Source organism: Natator depressus, chromosome 6 (assembly GCF_965152275.1).
Source record: "Natator depressus isolate rNatDep1 chromosome 6, rNatDep2.hap1, whole genome shotgun sequence".
NCBI lineage: Eukaryota > Metazoa > Chordata > Testudines > Cheloniidae > Natator > Natator depressus.
In genome coordinates this window covers 27836812-27862920 of record NC_134239.1, presented here as the reverse complement: position 1 = coordinate 27862920, position 26109 = coordinate 27836812, and the positions used below count along the sequence as shown (strand labels likewise).

The window sequence follows — 26109 nt, the reverse complement described above, 5'->3', positions numbered from 1 at the left end:
GTGCCAGAGACAGCCCTAGCAAAATACGAGAGGATGTTTTCTCACATTGTGCTAGATTCTTGCCCCCCCACCCTGCCTGCTTTGTATTGCCTCAGTGAAAAGCTCCCCTGAAGGGGCAGTTGAGGCTTCTCCTATCTGCGATGGAGTGGGGAGGGTTTCAGGTGCAGGGAGGCGGTTTTCCCAGTAGCAGGCTGGAGTGCACAGCATCCCCCATGACCCTCAGCCAGTCCAGTGGTCCATGTGGTATCACTTCAGCCAGTGTAATTTAAAGAGCCCCTAGGCTGCTTTAAATCATGCTGGGAGCTGTTTCCGCTGTGTTATCCTCAGCTGCACCAAGGAGCTGGCACATTATTACTTCACAGCATGAAGAGATGGGCAAACTTACAGGCCATTTTTCAGGAAACAGTGCCCTGAAATTCTAGTGGGTCTCCCCCAAGATCTCTTTCTCGTGCAATAATTCATCCTGTTAGAGAAAACATACTATGTATTCCCTTCTGCAAACCCTGAAGGCAAAGTTAACTCCCATCGCTGCTCATGAGAACTCTGCCGCCAGTTGCACATCAGAGGAAGAGTAAAGCCTAGAAATCAGGGCGATGATCATAATACCCCATTGTGATGGGTGAAAAAGAACTGCTTGTCAGAAAGGTATAAAAGAAACCTTTAATTCCAGTCAGGATAATCTGTGCTTCAGCTGCGCGGTGGTAGATAGCACAGCACTACCCAGCTTTTGTACTGAGGCGCAGGGAGGCTTTCAGGAAGATAAATGCTGTTCTGTAGCCCAACAGAGGGGCAGCGCTTAACCCTATTGGTCAAAAGTTGAAGCTGATCTAATGGCCATTAGAAAGAAAATGTGATGCTGCTCAAATGTGCTGTATGAAGAAATCAGGCAGGAAGGACACTGCCTTTCCGGTGCTCAGTCCCTGTGCAGCTCAAGACACTCATATCAGCATCCTGGCAGTGGGTCTTCCTCTTTATACCCTAGACTGGATTCTGGTCTCAGTGAGTGCCGCCTAAAGCCAGAACCTGCTTTTTAAAAAAGGTAGCAAAGCAATTCAGTGTTCTGCTCTTGCTAGGTCCAGGAAGTAACTGTTAGCTAGGAATTATCTTCAGAGCCTCGTAAAGGAATGGATGTTACACTGGCCGGATCCATGAACGGGAGTTTGTACCAGTGTCACTCCACTTCCCCACCGTTCATGAATGGCCAAGAGTCAGAAGAACAGGAATTTGGCTGTTCTTCCTAATATAGCAGTTTGTTTGCATAGCTCTCTGGCATTCTAAAAATGGAATCAGTGCTCTGCTTAGGTAGCTCTGAAGAAGCAGAGTCATCTGTCTGTGAAACTCTGGTTTCTTGTGTCTTGGCATTAACTGTTATTATTTCTGTCCCTTCCTTTTAGAAAACCCCTACTGCTCATGCCATGAAGGAGGAGAATTTTCTTCGTCGCAGGTTCTCTCTCTGTCCTGCTTCTTCCACCCCTCAGAAAATTGATCCTCGCAAGCTGACACGGAATCTGTTCTTCGGAGCTGATAATGAGATCTATCCACTCAGCCCAGGTCAGTGTGTGCTACATGGCTTCAGAATGTGCCACATGCTGCTCTCAGCCTATCTTCAATCATCTCAAATCTCAGTGCAATGCATACGCACAAACAAACAATACCCCACTTACTGAACTAATCCTCTGGATGGGTGAGTGTAAGTGGATTTTATTAGAGCATCTGCAAGAAACAAAGAGAAACAACTTTATATGGACGCACGAGCAGGAGATCAAACTCGTTCAGCAAAGGAGGCCCCCAATTCTATGAAGTATTGAGCGGTTCCTGCCAAATGCTACAAGCCTTCCGCTCCCATTGATTTAAGTGGGAATGAAGGACATTCACGCCTCAGAGATGAGGCTCAGAACTTGTTGAACACTGAATGGCCTTAAATTTAAGAAGTGATTTTGGGTCTCTCTGTTTTGGGGTGCCCAATTTGAGGAACCTAAAAAGGATCACCCTAAAAAGCAGATCCTTTTAAGGCATCACATGGGTACCCAAAAATTGAGGAACCCAATATTTCCTGCCCCTTTTGCAAATTGTGATTACTACTTTTAAGTCACTTGACCCTACAGTGCACAATAAATGTTACAAATGCAAATTCTCTTTCACCAATGTTCAAAAATATCTTCAACATTTTTCCTGGCAATATGCTCAGTTGCAGTAAGTATAACACTAGCTTCAAGAGTTCACAATACTTCCTTCAGGTTTAGTCTAAAATTGCTAGCAAACATCTGTTCTACAGGAAATGAAAGTCATGATTTTTTTTGGTATTTGCTGTGTGTAATAAATACTCAATCAAAATGTTTCTCTGATTGCAGTCTGCAAACAGTGCTTCAGATTCCAGTTTGTAAACATGTGCTTTAACCTTAGATGAGAGAGCAATCATATTTTTGCAAAGTCATAATTTGTGGTTGTCATTTCTGTACTTAATAATCAAGTCTAGTGGCACCTCAGTGAGTTGTCAGCACATTGATATTTCAGGAGAAAAGGATACAGCACCTGCAAAAAGCAAGGTGATATTTAGTATTTATCTAGCACCCAAAAAGGTACTTGGGGCTAGATCCACAAAGGGATCTATCTAACTGCCTCTTTAAGCACCTAAGTCCAACATTTAGGCACCAATGCCATTCACAAAACCACTGCTCAGGTACCACCTCCCCCAGTAGGTGCCTAAACTGCATAGACATCGATGTTTCTGCCAGTGGGCATATGCAAAGCTGCCTAAATCCTGATGCCGCCGAGCTGTTTGGTTCCTGTCACATCTAAGCCCTGGTGGGATTCTCAGAGTAAGCATTTTCTTGCCTGTCTTGCTGGCATGCCGACCTAACACAAAAGACATCAGGGATGAGCATATGTGTAAGTGCCTAGTATATGCACATGAGATATAGGAGATACCCAAGTTTGAATCCCTGATTTGGAGCAGGGACTCAAACCTGATTCTCCCACATCACTGGTGAATGCCCTAACCATTGGGATATACAGTCAAGCTTGTCCCACTTTTCTCTTTGGCCTAATGAATATTTAATTATTCATACTGAATGGAACAGTTTCAACAGGAGAGATTGAGACCCCCCCCAGAACAGCGTGTAGCTCAGGCGCTCTCCTGGGATGAGCAGACCTAAGTTCAAGTTCTTGCTCCAAATCAGAAAGAGAAGAGATCTGAAAACAGGCTGTCTGTGTCCCAGGTAATTGCCCTAGCCATAGGGCTATAATGGCATGGGAAAGCTGTGTGTGTGGGGGGGTGTCTCTTTCTCTTGCATAGGTTACCTAAAGTGGCTGACATCTAACTCCAGGAGAGGGCTTATGGCTGAGAATCCCAAGTAGAGGGAGGGACCTTCCTCTGGTCCAGAGTTAGGCACCCAACTCCCTTTACCTCGGCCCTTCTCTGTGGCATTGTTTACTGGCTAGCTTAGGCAGTTCCATGCTCAGCTTGCTGGCTTCTGGTTCCCTTTCTTAGGCACCTAATTCTCTCCATGGAGAGCCTGAGCACCTAACTCTGGGCTGTGAATTCTACTGTGCAGCAGGCACCTAAGAGACCCCTTTGTAAATCTGGACCTCAGTGCTTCACAAGCAGAGAACAAGGTCAGATCTGGAACCAAAGAGTTGACAAGTGAGGGTCAATCGTAGGCCTGGCCGAAATGCTGAATTTTCGGTTTGGGGCAAATTTCAACATTTTGAACAACAAAATTAATTACAATTCAGAACAAAAATAACCATTATCAAAAGTCCCTTAAATTGGAATTTCCTGAACAAAAAAATCAGTTTTGGAAAATGTGTTCAGGATTTTGGAATGTTGTTTCAGAGTTTCAAAATTTCATTTCAGATTTTATTTCATTAGTTTTATTTTCTTACTTTTGTATTTTTACATTATTTCATGATCTGTCAGTAGTGCTAGGTTAGGGTTAACAGTATACGTTAAAAGAAATTCTTTTTGCAAATACAGACTAGCACGGCTGCTACTCTGAAACCTGTCAGTATACGTTAACACTATGTAGGGTTGTTGGTAGTACCATTGACGTGTCATATTATGCTATAATGTTCTACTGTAAAATTCATTAAGGGCAGCTGCGACTTTGTGCCAATTGAAACATCTTATCTTCTGTAGGTCGAAACGTCTCCTGTTTGTGTTGTAATGAAACAGTTTAACTAGCAGCTGCCCTTAATGAGTTTAAAAATAAAACAAAAATAACAGGATATTTTAACTATCATGTCAGTCTGACATGCCAGTTGTACTAGTGCATATTATACAGTACTGCAACTCACATGTTATGAAACAACATAAAAATATAAACGTGAAGAAAATTCCAAAAGAAATTTTGAAATCCAAAATGAAATTCCAAAATCCCAGTAACTTTCTAAAACATTTTTTTTCCATTTCGAATTTTCAGTGTCAATCTCTTCTTTGAAAAATATTTAGATTTTGATTAAACTAGCATTTTCCATTGAAAAAATGCAGCACCAGTCCATAATTTAAATAGGTCTTTGATTTAGGTGTCCAGCTTGAGACAGGTTGGGCCCTGATTTTGAGCAGTGCTGACCAGTTGAAAATTAGTCCACAAGCATCTCCACCTGAAGATTTAAACGCTGAGACACCTAATATGTTTGCCCACTTTCAAAAGTTTGATGGCAGATAACGACAACTCCATATAGAGATGTGGCAGGAGCAAAAAGCCTTGGCAATAGACTACTTTTTCGTTGCTGAGCCAACCCAGGAGCTGGGCCAGCTTTTAGAGTTTGGGAAGCCTATTTGTCAACTTTAGGAAACTTACATTTTGAAGAGCACAGGCAAAGAATTTTCCTGGTGTCATCAGCTTCTTCTGCTGCAGGGTAAATGGAGATCAGCTGCTTGTCACGGGGTCCATGCAGAATAATTACCAACAGTCTCAAAAATTCAATTAGCTCATCTGTGAGGTGCTGAGTGCTCTTTAACACCCACATAAACCAAAGGGAGCTGAGGGTTTGCAGTAGATGCTCAGCACATCATGGGTGAAGTCCTCTCTTATCACAGGCTTTGACTCTTTGTCAGCCTTCTACATTGTTTCTCCTTCCTTCTTGTAGAGGGAGCAGTCTAACTGGCCTGGCCTAAACCCACTGGGTGTATGTGTGTAACAAGTGCAGTGTGCTGGATTAGAGCTTTTGTTGCCTTTCTCTGCTTAGCTAGAGGATCCTGCAACATTGGTACAAGTGATGAAAACAGCCACCCATCTTTCATCCCCTCTGTCCTCAATTTAGGAGAGTGTAGGCCAGAGATACAATTTAAAAATCACAAATTAATACACTGTTCTAACTAAGAGTTCTGGGTGTGTGTCCAGGGATGGAGGAGACTTACTTTTGTCCTCCTTCCTTGGATTTTTATCCCATTTGTTTTTCCTTCCAGTTCATTCTATCTCCATAACACTTATTAAGTTTGCCTTTTATTTCTTTGCAAGAGCAGACTCTCCTCCTCCATCTTCTATATTTGCTTTTTCCCCACCCCCAATTCTCTCTTCCCCAGCTCTCTCCCCCCTAGAGTGTTGTAGCTTCCTCTTTACTCCACTTCTTCTGCTCCCTTTTTTCCTCTGTATCTCATTCTGTCTCCTTTCCGAGGGCCAATAGGGTGTCTCTCCTCACTGGGAATCACCTTTCCAGTTCCCCTCCTCCCATGGGCTCTGGTAGATGCTGCTACTCCTGTGAAGAAGTCTGGGTTTCCCTTCTCTCTGTCCCCTGTGAAACTCTAGTTGTGTAGGCTTTTCCACTGATCACTCCCTCCCCACTCCCAAGTGTGTGTCCAGACGCTGTATTCTCAGCTCAGAGAAGGAACTAAAGTAAGTTGTAGGCAGCCCCGTTACCGGCTGGGAAGGAGCTTGCAGTGGCCTAGCACCATCAGCAGAAGTTCAGCTATTTCTCACACAGAATCAAATCAGTCATAGTTGCTCTCTACCACAGCTGGGGCAACAGGTTTCACAAGCCCAAAAACTAGCCCTGGGTGGCTTTAGGACATGTAAATAAATATAGTAAAAAGTTAGTGACAGCGTTTATACCCCAGTCAAACTACATTAGGAAGGTTCTCTGAAGTGAGGAAACTAGTACTGTTGTTTTTTTTTTAAAGGGGGAGATCAACTGAAATAGCTCTTCTGGCTCTTTGCCTACTGTTACATATAACCCTTCTGATTGTTGTAGCTGAAAGAATTTAGAGAAAGATATATTTCTCTGTTTACAGAAGGTACACAAACTGAAGAATGAGTTTCATTATTTTCCCTTGTTTATGTTTTTTTCCACCACATAGCAATAAGGAAGAGAAACCATTTTTAGAAGAAAGTAGGATGTGGTTGGAAGACCACAGAATTTGGAAGGGGGAGTAGCACTTTTAACCATTTATTTTTAATTGGCTACACTTCAGCTGGATGTTCTCTCTTGAAATCAGAGCTGGCACATACAGGTCTCCCCAGTGTTGGAGATCCACATCTCAGATGCTATGGGCACCTGCCTAAGAGCACATACCTGCAGGTGTAAAGGGCCAAAGGTTCATATAAGTATAGTCCCCTGGTATTTCCAGCACTCTGGGTAACACTTTCCTCCAGAAAACACAGACTCTGTTTACAGTGGAAGTGTATTGCTGTGTATAGTATCAGTTATAGCTAAAGTTTGAGTGTTAGCTAAATAAGTCCTCATAAAAAGAAAACTAAGGGAAAAATTTAAAAACCTTGCACCTTTCAAGTGAATGCATCCAAAGCTCCCTTTAAGGTGAAGGGAGTGGGGAAGCCCTTTTTAACTTCTTTGTTATGTATAAAGAAGGCTTGAAAATACTTCATATAAAAAAAAATCAGTTCTCTCTTTGCCAGAGAACTTTGGAGGGGACTGGAGAGCTAGTGGGATAATGACGTCACAAGCAACAATGAAAGGTTAGTAATTGAGAAAGGGATTTTTAGTCTGGCTGATGAAAACCCTGAGTTTTTTTCTTTAATTTGATGAACACCTATTTAACAAAAACACCTGACAAACACTTGGATGAAAAGCTCTTTCTGATAGATTCACACCTGCCCACCCTCTCAATTACAGGCTAAGAGAACTCCCACTCCAAACCACTAAGAATTCCTCCTGCAGAATCAGAGAAAACAAGACTTGGTATAGAGATTTTTTTTTTTAACAGCCCCTGAATGCTTTTCAGACTTTAAATATGAGACAGGCATCAAACCACCACCAATGAGCACTTTGAATTATTAGTTACAAAGGAACAAGAGGATTAGTACCGGCACTGCTACCACAGTCAGAAATGTGGAAGCAGCATTACCTACAGAATGAACTTTGTACAACTTAAAGCGAGTCTCCTTGGAGACAAGCCATTTATGCCTACGTGAGTTGCTGAACAAGGATGAGGGCCTTACAAAAACTTCTGTAAGGAGCCTAAAGATACTCTAAGAAATGCCTAGATACCTAAGGAGGTTAGGTGCTTAATATCTATTGACTTTTAATGGGAGTTAAGCGCCTAACCTGCTTAGGTGCTTTTGTAAATCCCAGGTGCCTATGTGCATCTTTTGGTTCCTAAATACCTTTGTAAATCTGGCCCAAGATCCATACACACAACTAAATTTCAGCCTGACATCTACTTCATGCAATTTTAATTCATTGTGATCACTCTAGCTGGGCATCAGTGCAGGTTTTGCTCCATACTGTCTTGTTAGTTATTATAGCCTATGTTTTGCTCTGTAGTTATTTATATGCTATACCAGAAAGATTGTGAAACCGTAATTCTCCTATTGTATTACGCTAATCAGTGCGCTCCTTATCCCCCACTTATTTAGCTTCACGTGAAGAGAAAGTGACCCTAGCAGTTATCAGTCATGCTTATTAGATTGTCACTTACTTACTAAGGGAGAAGTAAATTGAACCTGTGGGTCAAGACATGGTAGTAAGCCTTAAGTAAAAAAAAACAAAAAACTGCTACTTTTCCAGAAAGGGTCAGGATATTTATTACAACTATATAGCAGAACAGACAGAAAGTATCAACTCAAATGCATAACATGTAGTATATAACCACAAGGCTATATTATGACAGGCTTTCTCCAGGATGTTTTTAGCACTCAGAAAAGTGTGATTTCACTACTCTCTCAATAAGAGCCATTCATCTTTCTGGACCTATTGCTGAGCTCAGAGCTTTTGCTTTATCCTTTTATAGGAGCCTTTCCCAGCATGCTGTCTGTCTTAGTAGCTAGCCCTTTAAATCTGTGAGGGAATGAGTTGTAGCTCTAATATAGTCATTTTGTGGTTTGCGGGGAAGGAACTGCTGCTTTTTTAAAAGCTGGTAAGCGTTTGGCTTCTTTTATGTATTTGCTTATTTTTCTTTTTCTGGGGTGATAATGTGCTTTCTGCTGTGGAGGGGGTTTTATCTTTTGGGGTCTGCTGCTTTTTTCACTTTTTGTGTTTGATACTGGGAAACTTCCAAAGATCCTTTGCCTCTGCCATCAAAAGAAGGGCTTTCTGTCTCTCTGCAGTGTCACAAGAAGCCTGCTTGAGATAGTTTGTTAAAGTTACCTGAAAAACTGATATCTTCCTGTGTGAAGTTCTGTGCAATTAATGAAGAGCATAAGGATGCAATATAACCTAGATGCTGACACATAGAAGCATTTGATACATGCTGATAAATGTTATTTAGTAGGGTGAACAAGAGGAACATATTCAGCTGTGGGAGAATTCCAGACTGCATAGCGCTATGGGAGAGGGGCAACTTGAATCACAGATATACCTGAGATCCCTTTAACCATATGAGTTACCTAGTGAAACAAATCCCTACAATCCAATTTCCTAGTATGTATACCAGCTAGGTGTAGAGACTTTATTTAGGTAACGAGACACAGGGGGAAAGTGTGAATTAGATTGTTTATAAATGCCCATGGGGCGAATAGCAGTTGAGGCTTATGACTGCCATTAAGTTTAATTGGACTCATGGACCATATGTTGTCTTCCTGTGTAAAAGACCCATTGCATGGAAGAGAACAAATGAGCTAAGTATAGCAACTGCATAGATGTGTGAGTGCATTCTAACTTCCACCTAGCCTGGGAGGACTGTAGGGATGTGGGGAGGAAAGTGCCAGCAAAGGTACCAAGGGCAAGGGATCACTGAGAGTTTAGGCTCCCATTCGCATGGTTGATCTCTGTGTACTCTCCCTTCCCTCCCCCTCTCCCACCAGCCATGATAGCACAGTTGGGCTGGGCACTGTACTGCAATGGGCTACCAGACTGTGGCTTTTCTCTGTATGAGCTGAGGGTGTGAGGTTTTGGAGTACCCTGTCTGCAGGGTTGGACAGGGGTATGTGGAAACTTCACCGGAAGCTCTCCAAGCTATGGTAGACTGAGCATAAATTACCCAAAAATCTGTGTGTGGTAGGGGGCCAACCCAACTGTGGTTCACAAAGGCATCAGTGAAGTCAGGAGGCACAGGATTTGGAGATTTCATTTGGATTGGGGACTGACTTGACGCTATGTTCCAGCATAATATGCTGCCAAATGCAACCCCTCCCTCTCCCCCCACCCCCCTTCACTTTAGTGTTGTAAAGAGGCCTTGAATAAGGAGCTTGGTTTTGACTGGCTGGCTGTGACAAAATATATATTGGGTCACCCCAAATGACGCTTCCCTGCAAGAGTTCTTTCATTATGAAGAGATGAGGATATGCCACTCGCAGAGGTGAACCTTTTAATTTTGGTCTGACACACACATTACACCAATGTTGATTTGAGTTTTCTTTGTTAGTAAATGTACAATAGGTATGTAAATAAAATCAATAATAAAAAGCCATATTCAGCTACTTGGTTGCAAAATACAGTTGTCATGTTTTCACAGAAATTAGGATAGTTACAAATGAAATCTATAGGATCTGTGGTTTGCTGTTACGTGAATGAAGAACAGGAAACATGAGTAAACTACAGATACAAAAACATGTATTAGTGTTTCTTCATTTGGTCCTTTCACAACAAAAATAATATGAAGACCCTGTTTGGACACAGCTGGCTCCCAATAATCATATTTATTAACTGTCTGCAAACATACAAGGCCTAGCTCAGTTCATACTACTGCTCTGAGTGGTTTCTGATGGTTCTAAAATAGAAAATGGTGCTTGCAAATTACTTATGCCTTTATACTATAGTCAGTTGAAGCAGCTAGTTGAGCTGTGAGACTCGTACAGCAGCAATGTGGCTTGGTACACTTCAGTGGAATTTGGAAAACTCTCTCTGTGGCTAGAATATCTTCACCTTCTTTGTGTTCATTCCAAAATTCCACCAGAGAAATGCCAGCCCTCAGTTTGACCGTGTTTGTGGGAACATGCAAAATGGTTCCCAGTGTGGTATGTTGTTTTGACAACTCTGTAGCTATAAGGACAACATCTTGGCTTCAAAAGACTCTGTTTCATGCAAATAATTTGATGGCTTATTGAACTAATCAGTATTTTGAAACATTACTTTAAATGTTAATGCTATATTCAGTTTACTTGGAAAAAAGCTGCAGAGGAAGGATTTTTTTGAAGTAGAGCATTTCATTTTTCTCTGATCAGTGAATGGTATTTGAAAAGATACAGGAGTTACTAGTTTGTGATGTATCTTGTTTTCTTTCAACTTACTTGAGATCATGCACAGAAATCTCTGATGTAAATCAGAGGGTCAAATATTTGAATGTTTCTGTGATCAGACTTAACTGCAAGTGTAATACATAAGAAATACTCTTAATGAAATGACATTCTCAATTGACCTAATGCGTTGTCCTTGTTTACTGTGACTCTGAAATTGTAAAATAAGTAAAGAAGTTGCTATTTATTAAATTAAAATATTTTAATTAATTGAGCCATTGTTGCTGCTGTTAGTACTGATCACTAGTGATACTTATATTTAAGCATATCTAAGGGCTTGTGTAAGACCCTGTTTTGCACAGAAGGGATGTTTCTTCATTAATTTCTGCATTGAATTGCTGCATAACTAGGTGCTGCCTGCCTCCCCATACGGAGATTTTTATAGTCTGTAATCCTGACACAACCATAGCACCAAACATCTTCATAGAATGGAAACTTTGATAAAAGGGGGTGTGTAGCCAGGCCAGTAACAGGGTTTCATAAAGTTAGAGATTTTTCAGGTCAGTGGAGACCATTAGATCATCTAGTCTGACCTGTATAACACCATAGAATTTCATCCCGATTTACCCTGCACTGAGCTCAGCAATAATTTGTGTTTGACTAAAATGTATCTTCTAGGGTGGCACCCACTCTTGATTTGAAGACATCAAGGGATGGAGAATCCACCATTTCCCTTGGTAGTTTGTTCTAATGGTTGATCACCCTCACTGTTAAATGAGGCACACATCTTTCTAATTTGAATTTGTCTGCCTTCAGCTTCTAGCCATTGGTTCTTTTTCTCTGCTGGATTAAAAGAGCATGTTACGACCCAATATTTTGTCAGAGTTGAGGTATTTACACCATAATTAAGCCACATCTCAGTCTTCTTTTGGATAAGCTAAACTCATTGAGCTCTTTAACTCGTACTGTAAGGCATTTTCTACAGTCCTTTAATCATTTTTGTCTCTTTTCTGTGCCCCCTCCAATTTTTCAACATCCTTTTTTAAATGTGGACACCAGAACTGGATACTGTATTCTAATACTGGTTTCACCAATGCCATAATCAGAGGTAAAATCATCTCCCTACTCTTATTCCTTACTCCTATTTATACATCCAAGGATCATATTGGGAGCTCGCATTCAGTGATTTAGCCGAGTCATTGATAAAGTTGACAATAGAATGGAGAGTTTGCTTATGAAGTTTGTGGACGACACCAAGATGGAAGGGGTTGAAAGCACTTAGGAGGGCAGGATTAGAATTCAAAATGATCTTGACAAATTGGATAATTGGCATGAAATCAACAAATTTAACTTCAATAAAGACAAGTGCAAAGAACTTCACTTGGGAAGGAAAAATCCAATGCTAAATGGGGAATAACTGTGTAAGCAGTAGTACTGCTGAAAAGGACATAAGGGTTGTAATGGATCATGCAATGAATATGAGCCAACAATGTAGTGCAGTGGTGAAAAAGGCTAATAGCATTCTGGGGCATACTAACAGGAGTGTTGTATGTAAAACCAGGAGGTAACAGTCATGCTCTACTCAGCACTGGACAGCCTCAGCGGAGTACTGTGTCCTGTTCTGGGCACCAGGCTTTAAGAAAAACATAGATCAAATTGGATAAAGTCCAGAGGACAGCAACAAAAATGCTAAAAGGTTTAGAAAACCTGACCTCTGAGGAAAGGTTACAAAAACTGGGCACGTTTTGTCTTGAGAAAAGAAGACTGAGGGGGAATCTGATAAGTCTTCAAATATGTTAAGGCTGTTATAAGGAGGATGGTAATTGATTGTTCTCCATGTCCAAGGAACGTAGGACAAGAAGTGATGGGTTTAATCTACAGCAAGGGAGATTTAGGTTAATATTAGGAAAAACTTTCTAACTACAAGGATGTTAAGCACTGGAATAGGTTAAGGAATCCTTGTCATTGGAGATTAAGAACAGGTTGGGTGAACACTTGTCAGGGAAGGTCTAGATATACTTGATTCAGCCTCGGAACAGGGGGGCTGGACTAAATAGCCTCTCAAAGTTCCTTCCAGCTTTACTTTTCTGATTCTGTGACTCTTAAATCCTTTTCAGAGTCACTGTTTTCCAGGACACAGCCCCTATCTGATAGATATGGCCAGTATTCCTTGTTTCTAGATGAATTTAAATGGATTTTGCTTGAATCCAGATCTCTCTGTAGGACTGTTTTGTCCTCATCATTTGCCATTCTGCCAATTTTTATGTCATCCACAAACTTTATTAGGAGTGATTTTTATATTTACTTTCTGATTGTTGGTGAAAATATGAACGAGTGTTGGGCCTAGTACTGATCCCTGCAGAGCCCACCAGAAACACCGCCATTTAGAGATGACTCCCCATTGACAACTAACTTTTTGAGACTGGTCAGTTAGCCATGTTTTATTCCATTTAACATTTGCTTTATTGATATTGTATAGCGCTCACTTTTTAATCAACATGTCATACAGTACTCGGTTAAAATATATTCTATCAATTCTGTAGAGAGATTGTTATAGCACATTGATTGCTGCAGTATTTGAGTACCTTGAAGTAGCATATTAAGCAACATGACTAGACATCTGCCTTTCGGTGTTTGTTTTCTCATCCTCCCCCACCCCCGGGGATAGAAACAAATGCGGTGGATTGTCTTGTTTTTGCATGGTTTTAGGTTTGTTTATTATTCAAACATGCATGTTGCTATTATGTATGTGTTAGAGAAGGCGAAGTCAAAGAAATGAGCCTTGCACTTGGAGTAGAACGGGGTTGGCAATCTTTGGCACCAGACCAGTCAGGGTAAAGCCGCTGGCAGGCCGGGCCGGTTTGTTTATCTGGAGTGTCTGCAGGCATGGAGCTCCGCAGCTCCCACTGGCCGCAGTTCACTGTTCCCAGCCAATGGGAGCTGTAGGAAGTAGAGGCTAGCACGTCCCTCGGCCCGCGGTGCTTCCCACAGCTCCCATTGGCCAGGAACAGCAAAACGTGGCCAGTGGGAGCTGTGGGGCTCTGTGCCTGCGGATGCTCCAGATAAACCGGCCCAACCCGCCACTGGCTTTACCTTGACAGGCGGGGTGCCAGAGGTTGCTGACCCCTGGAATAGAAGGTGGTGAAGTTTGTGATTGCCCTGAGTTCCTGGTAGAGTTCATTCCACAGTCTGAAAACAGCCCCCCTTGAAGTTCTGCCTACTGCATGCACAAGCTTTACTCATATTGTAGAGAGTTACATTGTGCTTGAGGAGCAGAGCTGTTGACCACAGTCTTTGTTCCACATCTTAGGAAATCTTCTAGATAGCCTGAACCCAGGCCATCGAGCACCTTGAAGATAAGGACCAAGATCTTTAAATTGCTTAGAAATTCTATGGGAAGCAACTGCAGAGAGCAGAGGATAGATGTGATCTGTTTGTGGAGCTGCGTTGCTGAGGCGATGCCCTGCAGTGTTCTCTTACTAGCTGGAGCTTCCCAAATGTTGAAGACTTCGTGCCCAAGTTTATGATGTGGCTATAATCCAGCTGAGAGGTGACAAAGGAATGAATAATTGAGGCCGGGTCATTGCCCATGGAGATGGGATTGAGTCTCCTAGCCAACTGGAGATGGCAAGAAAGCATGACTTGTAGCTGCTGCTATGTGAGAATTTAGCGTCAGCAAGGAATCCAAGAGTACTCTTAAATTATGGATCTAATTGTAGCACAGCTATAGCTCTGTTGTTAAGGTTAAGACCTGTTTTCTATTTAAAGCTCAACTCTAAGTGCTCTAAAGTCTGCATGGTTACTTGAATTGGTCATGGGGCTCTGTTAGGGATTTGACTTTGGGGTCATTTGACCACAAGTTTCCCAAAATACGCCTGGTGTTGTGGCGGGGGGGGGAAGAGGGGCAGCGCAACCACTTTTCTTAAAGTTGACCCATTCTGGCAATGTTTATTTGTGCGCAAAAAGTGATCAAACCAAGGTTCAGCTCATTGCACCAGTATCTCCAGTGTTCAAGAGTTACCCTCAAAAGAGTGCATGGCACCCACCAGCCCTTTGGGGGAATCAAATTAGAATGTTGTTTGAAAGAGTTTCTTCTCAACTTAGGTGCCTGAGAAGGCTCACTCACCAAGTGGATTACACTGTACATGTGCAGAGAGGCGCTAACTATTTGTAAAATAACTTCTGTGTCACAGGAACTGTGTGGCTCCCAGGGTATGTTGTGGTCCTCTAATCCGAGCGCTATCCCAGGCACCAACCCAATCTGCCTCTGTCAAAGGTTTTTTTTATTATTATTATTTTTGGGAAATACAGCAGAGTATTCAGAAGGCTCTGAAATGACTTTTAAAACAAAAAAACCCTACACAAGCACGTGCTTTCTATGAAGGTGACTGGTGTGGAAGAGTAGGTGGGAATGAGGGACAAGTGTTGGGGGATAAAGTTGGACGAGGGTAAATGGGAGGGCCCTTCCATTTTAGAAGAAAAATGCCCTTCTTTGACAGTCTCTTAGATCAGTGGCTCCCAACTTTTCCAGACTACCGTGCCCCTTTTAGGAGTCTGATTTGTCTTGTGTACCCTAAACATACTTGCTTACAAAATCACACATAAAAAGACACAAGTGCCATAGCACACTATTACTGAAAAATTGCGGACTTTCTCATTACTACCATATAATTATAAAATAAATCAATTGGAATATAAATATAGTACTTACATTTCAGTGTCTAATATATAGAGCAATAGAAACAAGTCGTCTGTATAAAGTTTTAGTTTGTACTTACTTCACTAGCCTGTTGTAAAACTAGGCAAGTATCTAGATGAGTTGATGTACTCTCTGGAAGACTTCTGTGTACCCCTGGTTGAGAACCACGGTCTTAAATGGTATCAAAGATGGCAATAACTGTCCTTTTGGGGAAAAGAGAAGTTAGTTGAGATGGGCTGGAGCTAGGATTGTCAACAGTCTGTTATTACAAGAGGATGACAAAGGCGCAGGGTTCCAGGAAATAGTAGTGGTAGCAGCCATGAGGGTGAAGCTCATTCTACTAGCTTCCATCTGTTCTCTGTTTTTTTCCCAAAATCTTTCTTTTAGGACCCACAGAGGGAAGGATAGATGGAATGGCTCATTCCCCTCATTATTTAGTCTACCAATTAGGCCTAGTATCTGACGAACCAAAATTGGTTCATTAATTTCTGGTTTAACATCGTCTGCTTTTTCCCAAGTATGATTTCAGCATAATCCTTGAATTATATCAATATGACCTTTTTGTTTGGACTCCTCTAATCTTTCCGTCTGGTTCTCTTATGCCTGTTTATAACACTCGTTATCGAAACCAACTTGATTTTCTGTTACACTAACCTGCAGTAACAAATGTTAGCATGTTGTGAACTTTCCTATACTTTTTACAATTGAGTTTACAATTAGGATAAATTTGTAGGCCCAAGTATCAACACTCCTGTAAGGTCAGAAAATGGAATGTCCTAGCTCCTTTAGAACAGTCTGATGGTTGCAGGGATGTCACCTGAGGTGACCTGAGACCTAATTTGTCATGTACAGCCAGTCAAAACCCAGCTCCTTATGTGATTATTTAATATATAATTAATTAGTAACTTAAATTTTTATCACAATCACTAATTTCTAACAACTTAATCTTGCAGTGCTCTATTTTAAAACAACTTTGGCCTTTGTTCAGTGGTGTGTAGTCACTATATGTAAGGCATGCATTGCATGCCCCAGGACCAGCTTTGCCCACAGAACAACTCAATCCAGCATCCCATCACATGGACAAAATGGTATCCTCCACACAACGTGACCTCGCACGCAGCGTATGTGTGAGGTCATGCTGTGTGGAGGATGCCATTTTGCATGCAGGTGTAGAATTGCATGCCTGACTAAATATGACACGGCAAGACACTGCCTTTGAATAAGGAGCTGGGACCTATGAATAAGGCGTTAGTACCACAACTAAGGAACTGTGAATAAGGACCCAACTTCAGCCTTGTCTGATGCCTATGTTTGAATTGAGTGCATTCTTGTGATCTGTGGTATTATGCATGATGTAGTATGCTCCATGGTAGCATATTGAACTCAAAGGCATAGGACAGGGAAGTGGTACACATGACAAATGAAGCACGAAGGCAGCTGGGTCCATCAGAGAATGAAGTGGCTATTCTGGCCTCCTTTTCTGAAGGGAAAAGAGGATTGTTAAGAGGAAGGATGAATTTATGGCTAAGGAATTATATTGGTAGTCTGAGATCTGTGTTCAGTTCCTGGCTGTGACATTAGTTTCCTGGGGTAAGTCACTTAACCTCCCTGTGTCTCAGTTTCCCATGTATAAAATGGAGATAAATCCCCCTCCCCTATCCTCTCTTTCTTTTTTCTGGAGGCATTTGCTTTCTTAGGCCAATGCTTCTGCACTGCGCAGCTGGAGGAGCGTAGGGACTTGTGTCTGAAATCACAGAGGCACGTAACCATGATGCTGGAAGCTGAAGGCATTCAGTTCAGCATTATCCTGAGTCCAGAGTGCATTTTTGCAATTATTAAATAATTCTGAGAAGCATTTATACTATTAACTAAAGTGACAAGGCTCTGAATTGCTGATCAGTGACTGTAATTGGCAGTTTTCTATACAGAACCTCAACAATTCTGACCAGTGAAATCCTATCTACTTGACAGTCACAACTCTGATTATTTGTTTATGAATACAGCCCAGCCAATCAAACAGATTGTTCTCCCACCCATTTTATGCTGAAAATTTAACAGAAAAAATGTCATAAGAAACTTAATTTCCTCCACAAGTTTCTGCCTGCCTGCTTTTCTCATTGCATTTGGCTTCTTAAATGGCTGTTAGATATATTTTTAAGACTTGACTTCTTACTGACATGCCAAGTTTGTACTTGATTCAGTTGTACAGTTATTTAATACATCTCACTTGTTTCATTGGCCCAAGCTGGGAATGGTACTAGTGGTACGATATATAGGACTACGTGTCCAATTTCTATGATTCTGCATCACCATGGTATCTGAGCATTCCTAAACATGAATTAACTATCCACATTCCTCAGATGGAGGAACTGAGGCACGAAGGTGATAAGACTTCCCTAAAGTCACACAGGACATCTGTGGCAGAGCCAAGAATCAAGCTTCAAGTCCTGACTTCCAGTCCACTGCACTGAATGCTCTCAGTGAAATTCTGGTCCCATTGAAGTTAGTGGCAAAACTCTCATTTGCCTTCAGTCGTGCTACACCAGGATTTCCCCCTGTGTTTTTTTTTTTTGTGTGTGTCTCTGAGACTTGTCTACACTGCGGTAGCGTTTGGAAATTTCTCTACGAACACCTCTGGTGGTAATACGTTGTCACTGAGTCTTTTGGCCAGCAGTTTTAGTGGTTATTTACTGTATCAAGCATTGTGAATCCCTAACCACTAATAATTTTGAAAACAAAGTTACTTTGGACTTGGGAAAGAATAGTGTCAAGACAAATAAAAATCTAGTCTAATAGAATGGGTTTTTCAATAGGGGTTATAAGTTTTCCTTTAGTGTAAGGCCATTATTACAATTTACCAAAAATACAGAATTTGTGTAGATAATGACAGTGTATTGTCCTGAATAGAATTACATATTTTATAACATTAAAATATTCAACATGTATGAAATATATGTACTCTGCTTTGAAAATATAAAGCCCTACATAAATGCTAACTACTATTGTTAATATTCCTTATTGTATCCAATAACCTCTTGGTCAGGGGAACTTAATAGTTGATGCCAGAAAACCTGTAATCTTTTATTATTTTGTTATTATTTAATTACATTTAGATATAGTTCTCTTTCTATAAGATTTTATAATTCACGTTAATGTTTGTTGAAAAGAATGTACACTGTCAAATACATTTAGGTGTGGGGCCATGCGTTGAGCAAGGAGGATACAATAAAATATTGAAAAGCTTCTTATTAAGTCACCAGGGGGTTATTTTGTGCACTAAATGAGGCAGAAGGCCAGTGGGAAAATAGTATGTGACCATATAGTTAAAGACCATATCATAATGAATAGGGGTCCAAATTAAGAGTGCGCAGGCAGCCTTAATTCTGGCATGTCTTACTCTGAGTGCTTGACTTTGCAACCGTAACACTCATTTTTATTTTTTTTTAGTGTTTTTTTGGATGCAGTTTTTAAATAGTAACAATTGAAAAGACCAAACATTTTAAATAGTGCTCTTTGTTATTTGAAACTCTTACAGCAAATCTGTAATGTGTTTTCAGAAATTAATTTGCATATGGACTGGGTTATTTAAAGCAGCACTGTCTTCCTGGAGCTGCCTGCTATGTCTATTGCCTATGACAATGTCTCCTGCTCTCTGTCAACAGTGGTCTTTTTAGAGTAATTGCTTGGAGTAGCCATGACTTTCCACAGAAATTCTCAGTTTCTTGTTTATACTGCTCTGTTGCAGGAAAAGACATGGAAGGAAACAGTCTGTCAGTGCTGAAGGATGAGACTCCACAGACTCCAATCTCCATTAGTAAGGTATTGTGGGGATTGTTCTTAGTCTCATTTGCATCTCTTCGCAGCGTGGGTTATTAATCAGTTGTTCCATTTTTAACTCCTCCAGAGAGCATCTTTGGCAGTACATACAGTAATGCTGTGTGCAGGTGTGTGCGTCTGATATGAAAGAGAGCATGCTTAGAAGGATACAGATGAATCAATGCCTTCTTGTATGTCTGTACAGCACCTAGCCCAATAGGGCCATGATTGTTTGGGGTCTTGGAGGGGCAAAGGGGCTACTATAATGTAGATATTAATAATGATCACTATAAGGTTGCTATTTAAGAGGCATCCCCTGAAACCGTGTTTCTGGTCAGGGAGGAGAGCCTAAAACTTTTATTACGTTGTACAGCATCCACCACAATGGAACCTCTGGGCATTAGCGCAGTACAAATAATTAATAAGAGCCAAAATCCCAGATCAAAACATTGCATCTGTATAATAAGCGAAGCTGAAAACCTGGATCTGAACGCTCCTGAATTTAGAGTTCAAAATCAGGATCCAAACCTAAAAAATCCTGCCTGTCAGGATTGACTCAATGTAGCTATGGGATCATCCTGTGAACCTGGATCTGGATTTGAAATTTGAACATGGAATTTTTGTTTGGGCAGTCTCTACTTAATTTGCAGAGCTAGACGTAGAAACAGAAACCTCTTAATAATTTTAACTTAATATAGTCAGAAATGAAGCTATAAAATGTTTTTCATCTGAAATTGAAATACAGCACGAAGGAAACAGCTGGAGGTTGAAGTGATTTCTTATGATACAGAGCACATTTTCATGTATCTTTAAATGCATTTGGCTTGTCCAGGACTTATGACTCCCTTATAAGTGTGGGTAAAAGATTGTAAACACTTCCACAGTGGAATCCTGATCAAGAAGCAGTAGGGAGAGATGCTGTTCTGGAAAAGCACGGGGACAGTAACCTTTCTTAGTACAAAATGGCTTTGTGTGCATGTATATAGGCTATTGCTGTACCTAGACAAGCTGAGATCCAGTCCAATATCTGCTTTTCAGCTGAGTTCCTAATTTGAACCCAGGCTCCCAGATAGCTTGACAGTGCCAGAAAGAGGTCGAGTGATTTGTCCACCATCACCTGATAGCTACGATCTGAACGCTCTTTAATCCCAGTCATCTTGGAGACTCAACTAGACTCTGATATTAAACCCATGATTTAGAAAAAAGAAAAGGAGTACTTGTGGCACCTTAGAGACTAACCAATTTATTTGAGCATAAGCTTTCGTGAGCTACAGCTCACTTCATCGGATGCATCACGAAAGCTTATGCTCAAATAAATTGGTTAGTCTCTAAGGTGCCACAAGTACTCCTTTTCTTTTTGCGAATACAGACTAACACGGCTGTTACTCTGAAACCTACGATTTAGAAAAGTGATGGGGAGGCTTAGCTTATTTTTGTCCGTGTTTAGGCCACTCACGCTAGTCAAGGGACTGGCCTACACATAATGGGCAACAGGATGGCATGTAAATCATAATTTGATTTCTCAGTTACATTCTTGTGCTTTTCCCCCCATTGAAATGCATTTATTGATGTTTCAGGGATTTGAATATTGCCCTGCTGTATGTTTCGAGGTTGAGAGCTTGTTTTCTGACTTATGTGTCTAGATAAGGGGTGAAGGCTGCAGAGCACTCAGACACCCGGAAGGGCTTTCGCTGCTCGTCAGGCAGGCTTTTGATTGGTTATTCTTTCCTATACGCTGTTAGGGGCATTTATCACCTAATAATTAGAGATGAGGCAAAACGAAAACCTTATCCAGCCCATTCCTGCAGCTTTGGAGGCTGAGATGACATGGAACCTAGGTCAGACCCAGGCCTGGTTCTGCTTTTGCCAAACCAAGGCCCTGATCCTGCATTGGGAGGTAGGCAGGTGAATTCCTTCACCAACACAGAGAGAGCTCCTTTGACATGCATCCGGGCCCCTATAACTTAGATGTTGAGGGTTTGTGAAAATCAAAATCTGGCTGCCTCAGCTCATCCCCAGTATTGGAAATTGGTGATTGAACATGCTAGACCTGGAAAGATGTAGTTAGTAATGGGCAGTCAGTCTGCTTACATCATTTAGGTAGGAAATGAAACAGGAAACTAAGAGAGACAGGGTGGGTGAGGTAATATCTTTTATTAGATCAACTTTTGTTGATGAGAGAGAGACTTTTGAGTTTACACAGAGCTTTTCTTCAGGTTTGGGAAATGTACTCGGAGTGTCACAGCTAAATACAAGTTGGAACAGATTGATTAACATAACTAGTTAACACACATTTCAAGGGACCATTAAAGGTGAAGTGGTCTGTTAACGTTCCTCTAGACAGAGAGGGGAAAGGCAGCTGGGGGTCATGGGGGTGGGTTATAGATTGTTGTAATAAGCAATAAATCTAGTCTCTCTATTCAGTTCATGATTTTTTGTGTCTAGCAAAGTTATGAGTTTTAGCTCCCAGGCTTGTCTTTTTTGAAATTGTTGGTCAGGTTTCCTTTGAGGATGAGGACTGACAGGTCAGATACAGAGCAATCGCTTTGTGAAAAGTGTTCACCCACGGGTGATATGGTGTGTCTTTTTATCATTTTCCTGTGTGAATTCAACACTGCATCCATGTCCATTATTAAGATGTTTGTGTTGCGTTGTTTAGAAACTGTGTCAAATGAATTGTGGCTCTTAATTGTCAGAGTGTCTAGAGCTGGGAATGGGCATTTTTTTTTAGTATTTAAATTTAAAATAGTGCTTCCACCTTTGGTGAGTCAAAGAAAGCTTATTTAATTAGATCCTATTTGGATCAGCAATAAATAGAGAAGAAAACACTTTTTTTTTTTTAAGAACCCAAATTGTAATTTTCATGGATTTACAGTGACTATACTAGATAAACACAAATAGTGGGGAGTTGTGATGGGAGTAGAGAGACAGACAATTAGCCAAACGTATCCCTTGGTCAACCCTATTGGTCAGAGGTGGCACACCTAACAGGTTTGTAGATGTGAGGTGTGCTGATATTTTCTGACCATTGCCATTATGATAAAATACACACCTGAAGTGTCGGTCCTCATCAGCCATTCAGATCCCTTCCTCCGCTCTTCCCAAGGGCTGAATGCATGAACGGGATGTCTGGGGAAGTTTAGGGATGAGGTTAAAACCCTGTTCAAAGCAGTTTACGACAAGTCTTGAGACCCTGTCACAATGGGTCTCAAACAATAGCTCTTAGCAGCAGCCCACCAGCCTGTTTGTACAAAGGTTGCCTGCCAGAGAATTAATGACTGGCATCCACATTGGTGCAGCTGCTCGCCTGCCTTTCTGGATAAAAGAGAAGGGTTGGACGTGGTGTAGAAAGGGGCTGTTGCTGTATACCAGCATTGGGATTATGCCAGAGCACACCCCAGCTGCGGCATGGGAACTCAAGAAAGGAGCCTGTTAATTCCTTTTATTTAAAGTGAATTCCCTGCTGGTGAAAAGTGCCAGCCTGACAGCACTGTAGGCAGGCCAGTGGAACGGGTACTGTGGCAAGCAAGCTTCTCCAGCTGCCCCACAATTGTGCCTCTGGGTTGTTGCAAAAATGCATTCTCTAGGAGTTAGATTCCATCTCCAATCCTTGGCCTCTCTGAGTTGGCCAGCCAGTTAGCGCAAATCTGATTTGGACACCTGTCTGTTTGGAACTGCCCTGAGACCACGTTAACATAGGCTGTGATCAGCAGTCAGATGGTCATACTTTTCAGCCACTGCTGATCTGGGCTTGCTTTGTTCCTATGACTTTAATTTAGACATGAAAGTCTGTGTCTCATTACCAACCTACTAAGTCCCCTTCTTCTCTGTCACAACGCTTCTCAAAGGGAATTCAGAGTCAAGGATGAAACCGGTTGTGAAGAACTGGAGTAATTTAAAGCAGTCATCCCACCCTACCTCAATTCTGGCAGTGCAGGAGAGGGAGCATTATTAAGCTCTCTGCTAGGAAAAACCTTAATATTGGTCAGAGACTATGAGGCTGTGAATTCCTGGGTTTTATTTTGCACCAGCAGGCTTAACTGGCTTTATTACAAATATGTGCATCTCCAGCTTAGTTACTGTGACATAAGTACTTTTCCAAAGCTTGTTGACCTTTTCACTGGCTCCTGCAAAGGAGAAGAAAGGTGGCTTTGTGGTTAGGGCACTTGACTGGGTCTTGGGAGGCCTGGCTTTGGTTCCCAACTCTGCCACAGATGGCCTGTGTGACCTCAAGTGGGTTACTGGGGCTCATTGTCTCAGTTCCTCATCTGTAAAATGGAGGTTGCGCTACATTTCTCCCACTCGTTTTCCTGTCTGTTTAGATAGTGAGCTGTTTGGAGGAGGAACTGCTTCTTTCCAGGTGTTTGTACAATGTTTAGCACAATGGGGCCCTGGTCTTAGCTGGGGCTTCTATGCTCTATTATAAACAATAAGAGCAGGAAAAGCAAGAGGTACCACTTTCTTTTTACATGATATCTTCTTCCTCTTAATTCTAATTATTTGAAACATTTTTAACATATTTCCCATCTTCACCTAGGGCCTTTTAGCTTTGCTGTCCACTGGCAATTAGGATTGCCAATTTTGGTTGGACGTATTCCTGGAGGTTTCATCAAGTGACATAATCTTTAATTCCAGGAGACTCCAGGACAATCCTGGACCATCGCAATCCTACTGGCAATGCTCATGACTGGCAGTGACTGTACTGCGAAACCACCGCCAAGTTTCAACTTTCTCTAAATGCAAACTTTCATACTTGGGCCTAACATCAGACTCTGATCTCTCATTATTTTCTTCATCATCAAGCTCTGTTATTGTGCTTTAATATCGGTACCAAGGTGATATGTGCCTTAGCGAAGTGATTAATCTCTTTCCTGTCTTCCAGCTGCTTTGATCACAGGGTTACTATTACTTAGTGCCCAGAAATCTGTTGAGATCCCATGATTTGCTTGCAAAGACCTAAAATGTTGCTCATTCTAAGGGATTAACCATAAAATCTTGAAGTTGGATTTCAGTGCTAGTTTCTTGTTAAGTCACCACATGAGTGTCATAATTACAGCTACAATTAATACAGGACATGAGTTCAGATGTCATATGTACCATGATGTATTAAAGGGGCTAGCAGCAACGCTAGAAAGCTTAGTTCCTCAGGAGTGAGGGTTTTTTGTATGTTTAGAGTTTGTTTTGTATTGGTTTCATTGCTTGATTTGTATTCAGAAAGATGAGTCGAAGCTTTTGCTAGAAGCCTCCTCCATTGGCTTTATTTTAATTACGACGCAATTACCAATAGAGTGTGTTATGATATATCAGCTTGGCTTTAATAGAGCCTCTACAAATCCCACATTGTCTTAAACCAGTCTTTTGAGTTCCAAGTGGCAGTGTGCCTTTAACCTTTCTGAGTTAATTAAAGCCACGTTTATGCTTAAAAGTGTTATAAAAGATCAGTCACAAGTCTGGCAACTTACAAAGTTTTTGCCGCTTACCCAGTGAACCAAGAAATCAAGACCAGACTCAGCTGGCAGAAAGATCTGATAGATGCGGGATCCGGGAACAAAACGTTCTTTGTGCTCACTGAGCATCGTTTAAAAGAGAAGAGTCCAAGCATTCCAAACATTGCTCTTGCCAGGACACAGTTCTTGTTGACATTTTATTGCAATAGTTCACACGCAAAAGTGGGCAGTATGTGTGCACAATTTGATATGTACTATATAATATAGCTTCCACCGTCAAGATTTGAGTATATTCTCTCCTGCTGTTCTTTCATCAGCATTTTGCCACAGAAGGTGACAGTGAGTCAATCCAGTCACATGAGCAATTTAGGAAGCCAGCTCCCATTGGAGGAGGCACGGTGATGCGAGTCATTGTGGGCTCTCACATACCTGGACAAGATAAATCAGGTGTGAAGTCTCAAGGGCTGAAAGCTGAATGAAACACGACAAAACATGGGAAGAAACCCTTGAGTTTTATTCCTCCCCAGCATCCACGTGCTTTACTCATGCATATGAAATTTCCGTGTCCAGGAGAGGGAAATAACTTACTCCTTCAGATTCCACCTTGTACAGTGTGTGACATTTTAATGCAACATGCACATTGTAACTGTTACATTAACAGTCATCCAGGAGTGCTTTTTCATTTGAACTAATTGGAATACAATGCCCCTCCATTTGTACATTAGTAGCCTTATTTGTGTTTCAGCAGTGCCATGGGGCACGCTCTCTTTGTGCTAGATACTGTACAAACACAGAGGAACAGAGAGTTCCTACTTCAGAGATGTTCCAGTCTCAGTGGGCGAGGCAGTGTAAGGGAAAGGGGGTATAACACATAAGCAGAGTGAGTAATGAGAACATCATGTTAATGCCACAATTTAAAAAAAAAAAATTTAGGGGTGGGGTTGAATGGAAAGGGGAGTCGCTAAATAAAAAACCAAGGTACGGGATGATATTTGAAATAAGGGGGAAAGGAGAGGAGGGGGAGGTGTGGAATAAGGCTGAGCTGAGAATGTGAGGGAGAGGATTGGAGTGAACAGCCAATCAGCACAAGGCAGAGAATGGCACACTCTGGTGCCATCAGTGTCCATCAGTCCGTGCTTAAATCGGTCCTGCGGCTCCTCTGCCAGTTTCAGTCTCAGTACAGCATCTTTCTCATGGAGTGAATGATGACCGCTGCTGAATTGAATAATAAATAGCATGTGGGGTGATTAAGACTCGGGCAAGAAAGGAGACTGGTTTTCAGATGAAATTTGAAAAGACGTGAGTTAAGGTGGAACGATGCAAGAAGGACTCTAGATGGCAGAAGTTGTAGGGGAGAAAACATTCATACTAAGAGTGGTGAGACTGAGTTAGAGGGCAGAGACTGAGCTGGTGGTAGGCAAGGAGAGGGACCAAGAAGAAGGAAGAGACTGTGCCTGTGAGGTGGGCTGGCGCAAGTTTATGGAAGATTCGGAAAGCAAGCAAAGCCATTTTTAAGTGGCTCCTGAAATAAATGGAGAGCCAGTGGAGGTTTTTGAGGTGGAGTTCTGTGTTAAGT

General features: G+C 41.6%; 1 protein-coding gene across 6 annotated transcripts in view; it reads left to right on the top strand.

Moving 5' to 3' along the window:
* The window catches only part of OSBPL5 (oxysterol binding protein like 5), a 218839-nt gene that overhangs the window by 117808 nt on the left and 74922 nt on the right, over positions 1-26109 (top strand). For all 6 annotated transcript variants that reach the window (XM_074954865.1, XM_074954864.1, XM_074954866.1 and 3 more), the window contains 2 exons: positions 1395-1551; positions 19016-19089. In XM_074954865.1, coding sequence (XP_074810966.1) covers positions 1416-1551; positions 19016-19089 — 210 coding nt within the window. In that variant the 5' untranslated portion in view covers positions 1395-1415. The remainder of the gene's footprint in view (positions 1-1394; positions 1552-19015; positions 19090-26109) is intronic.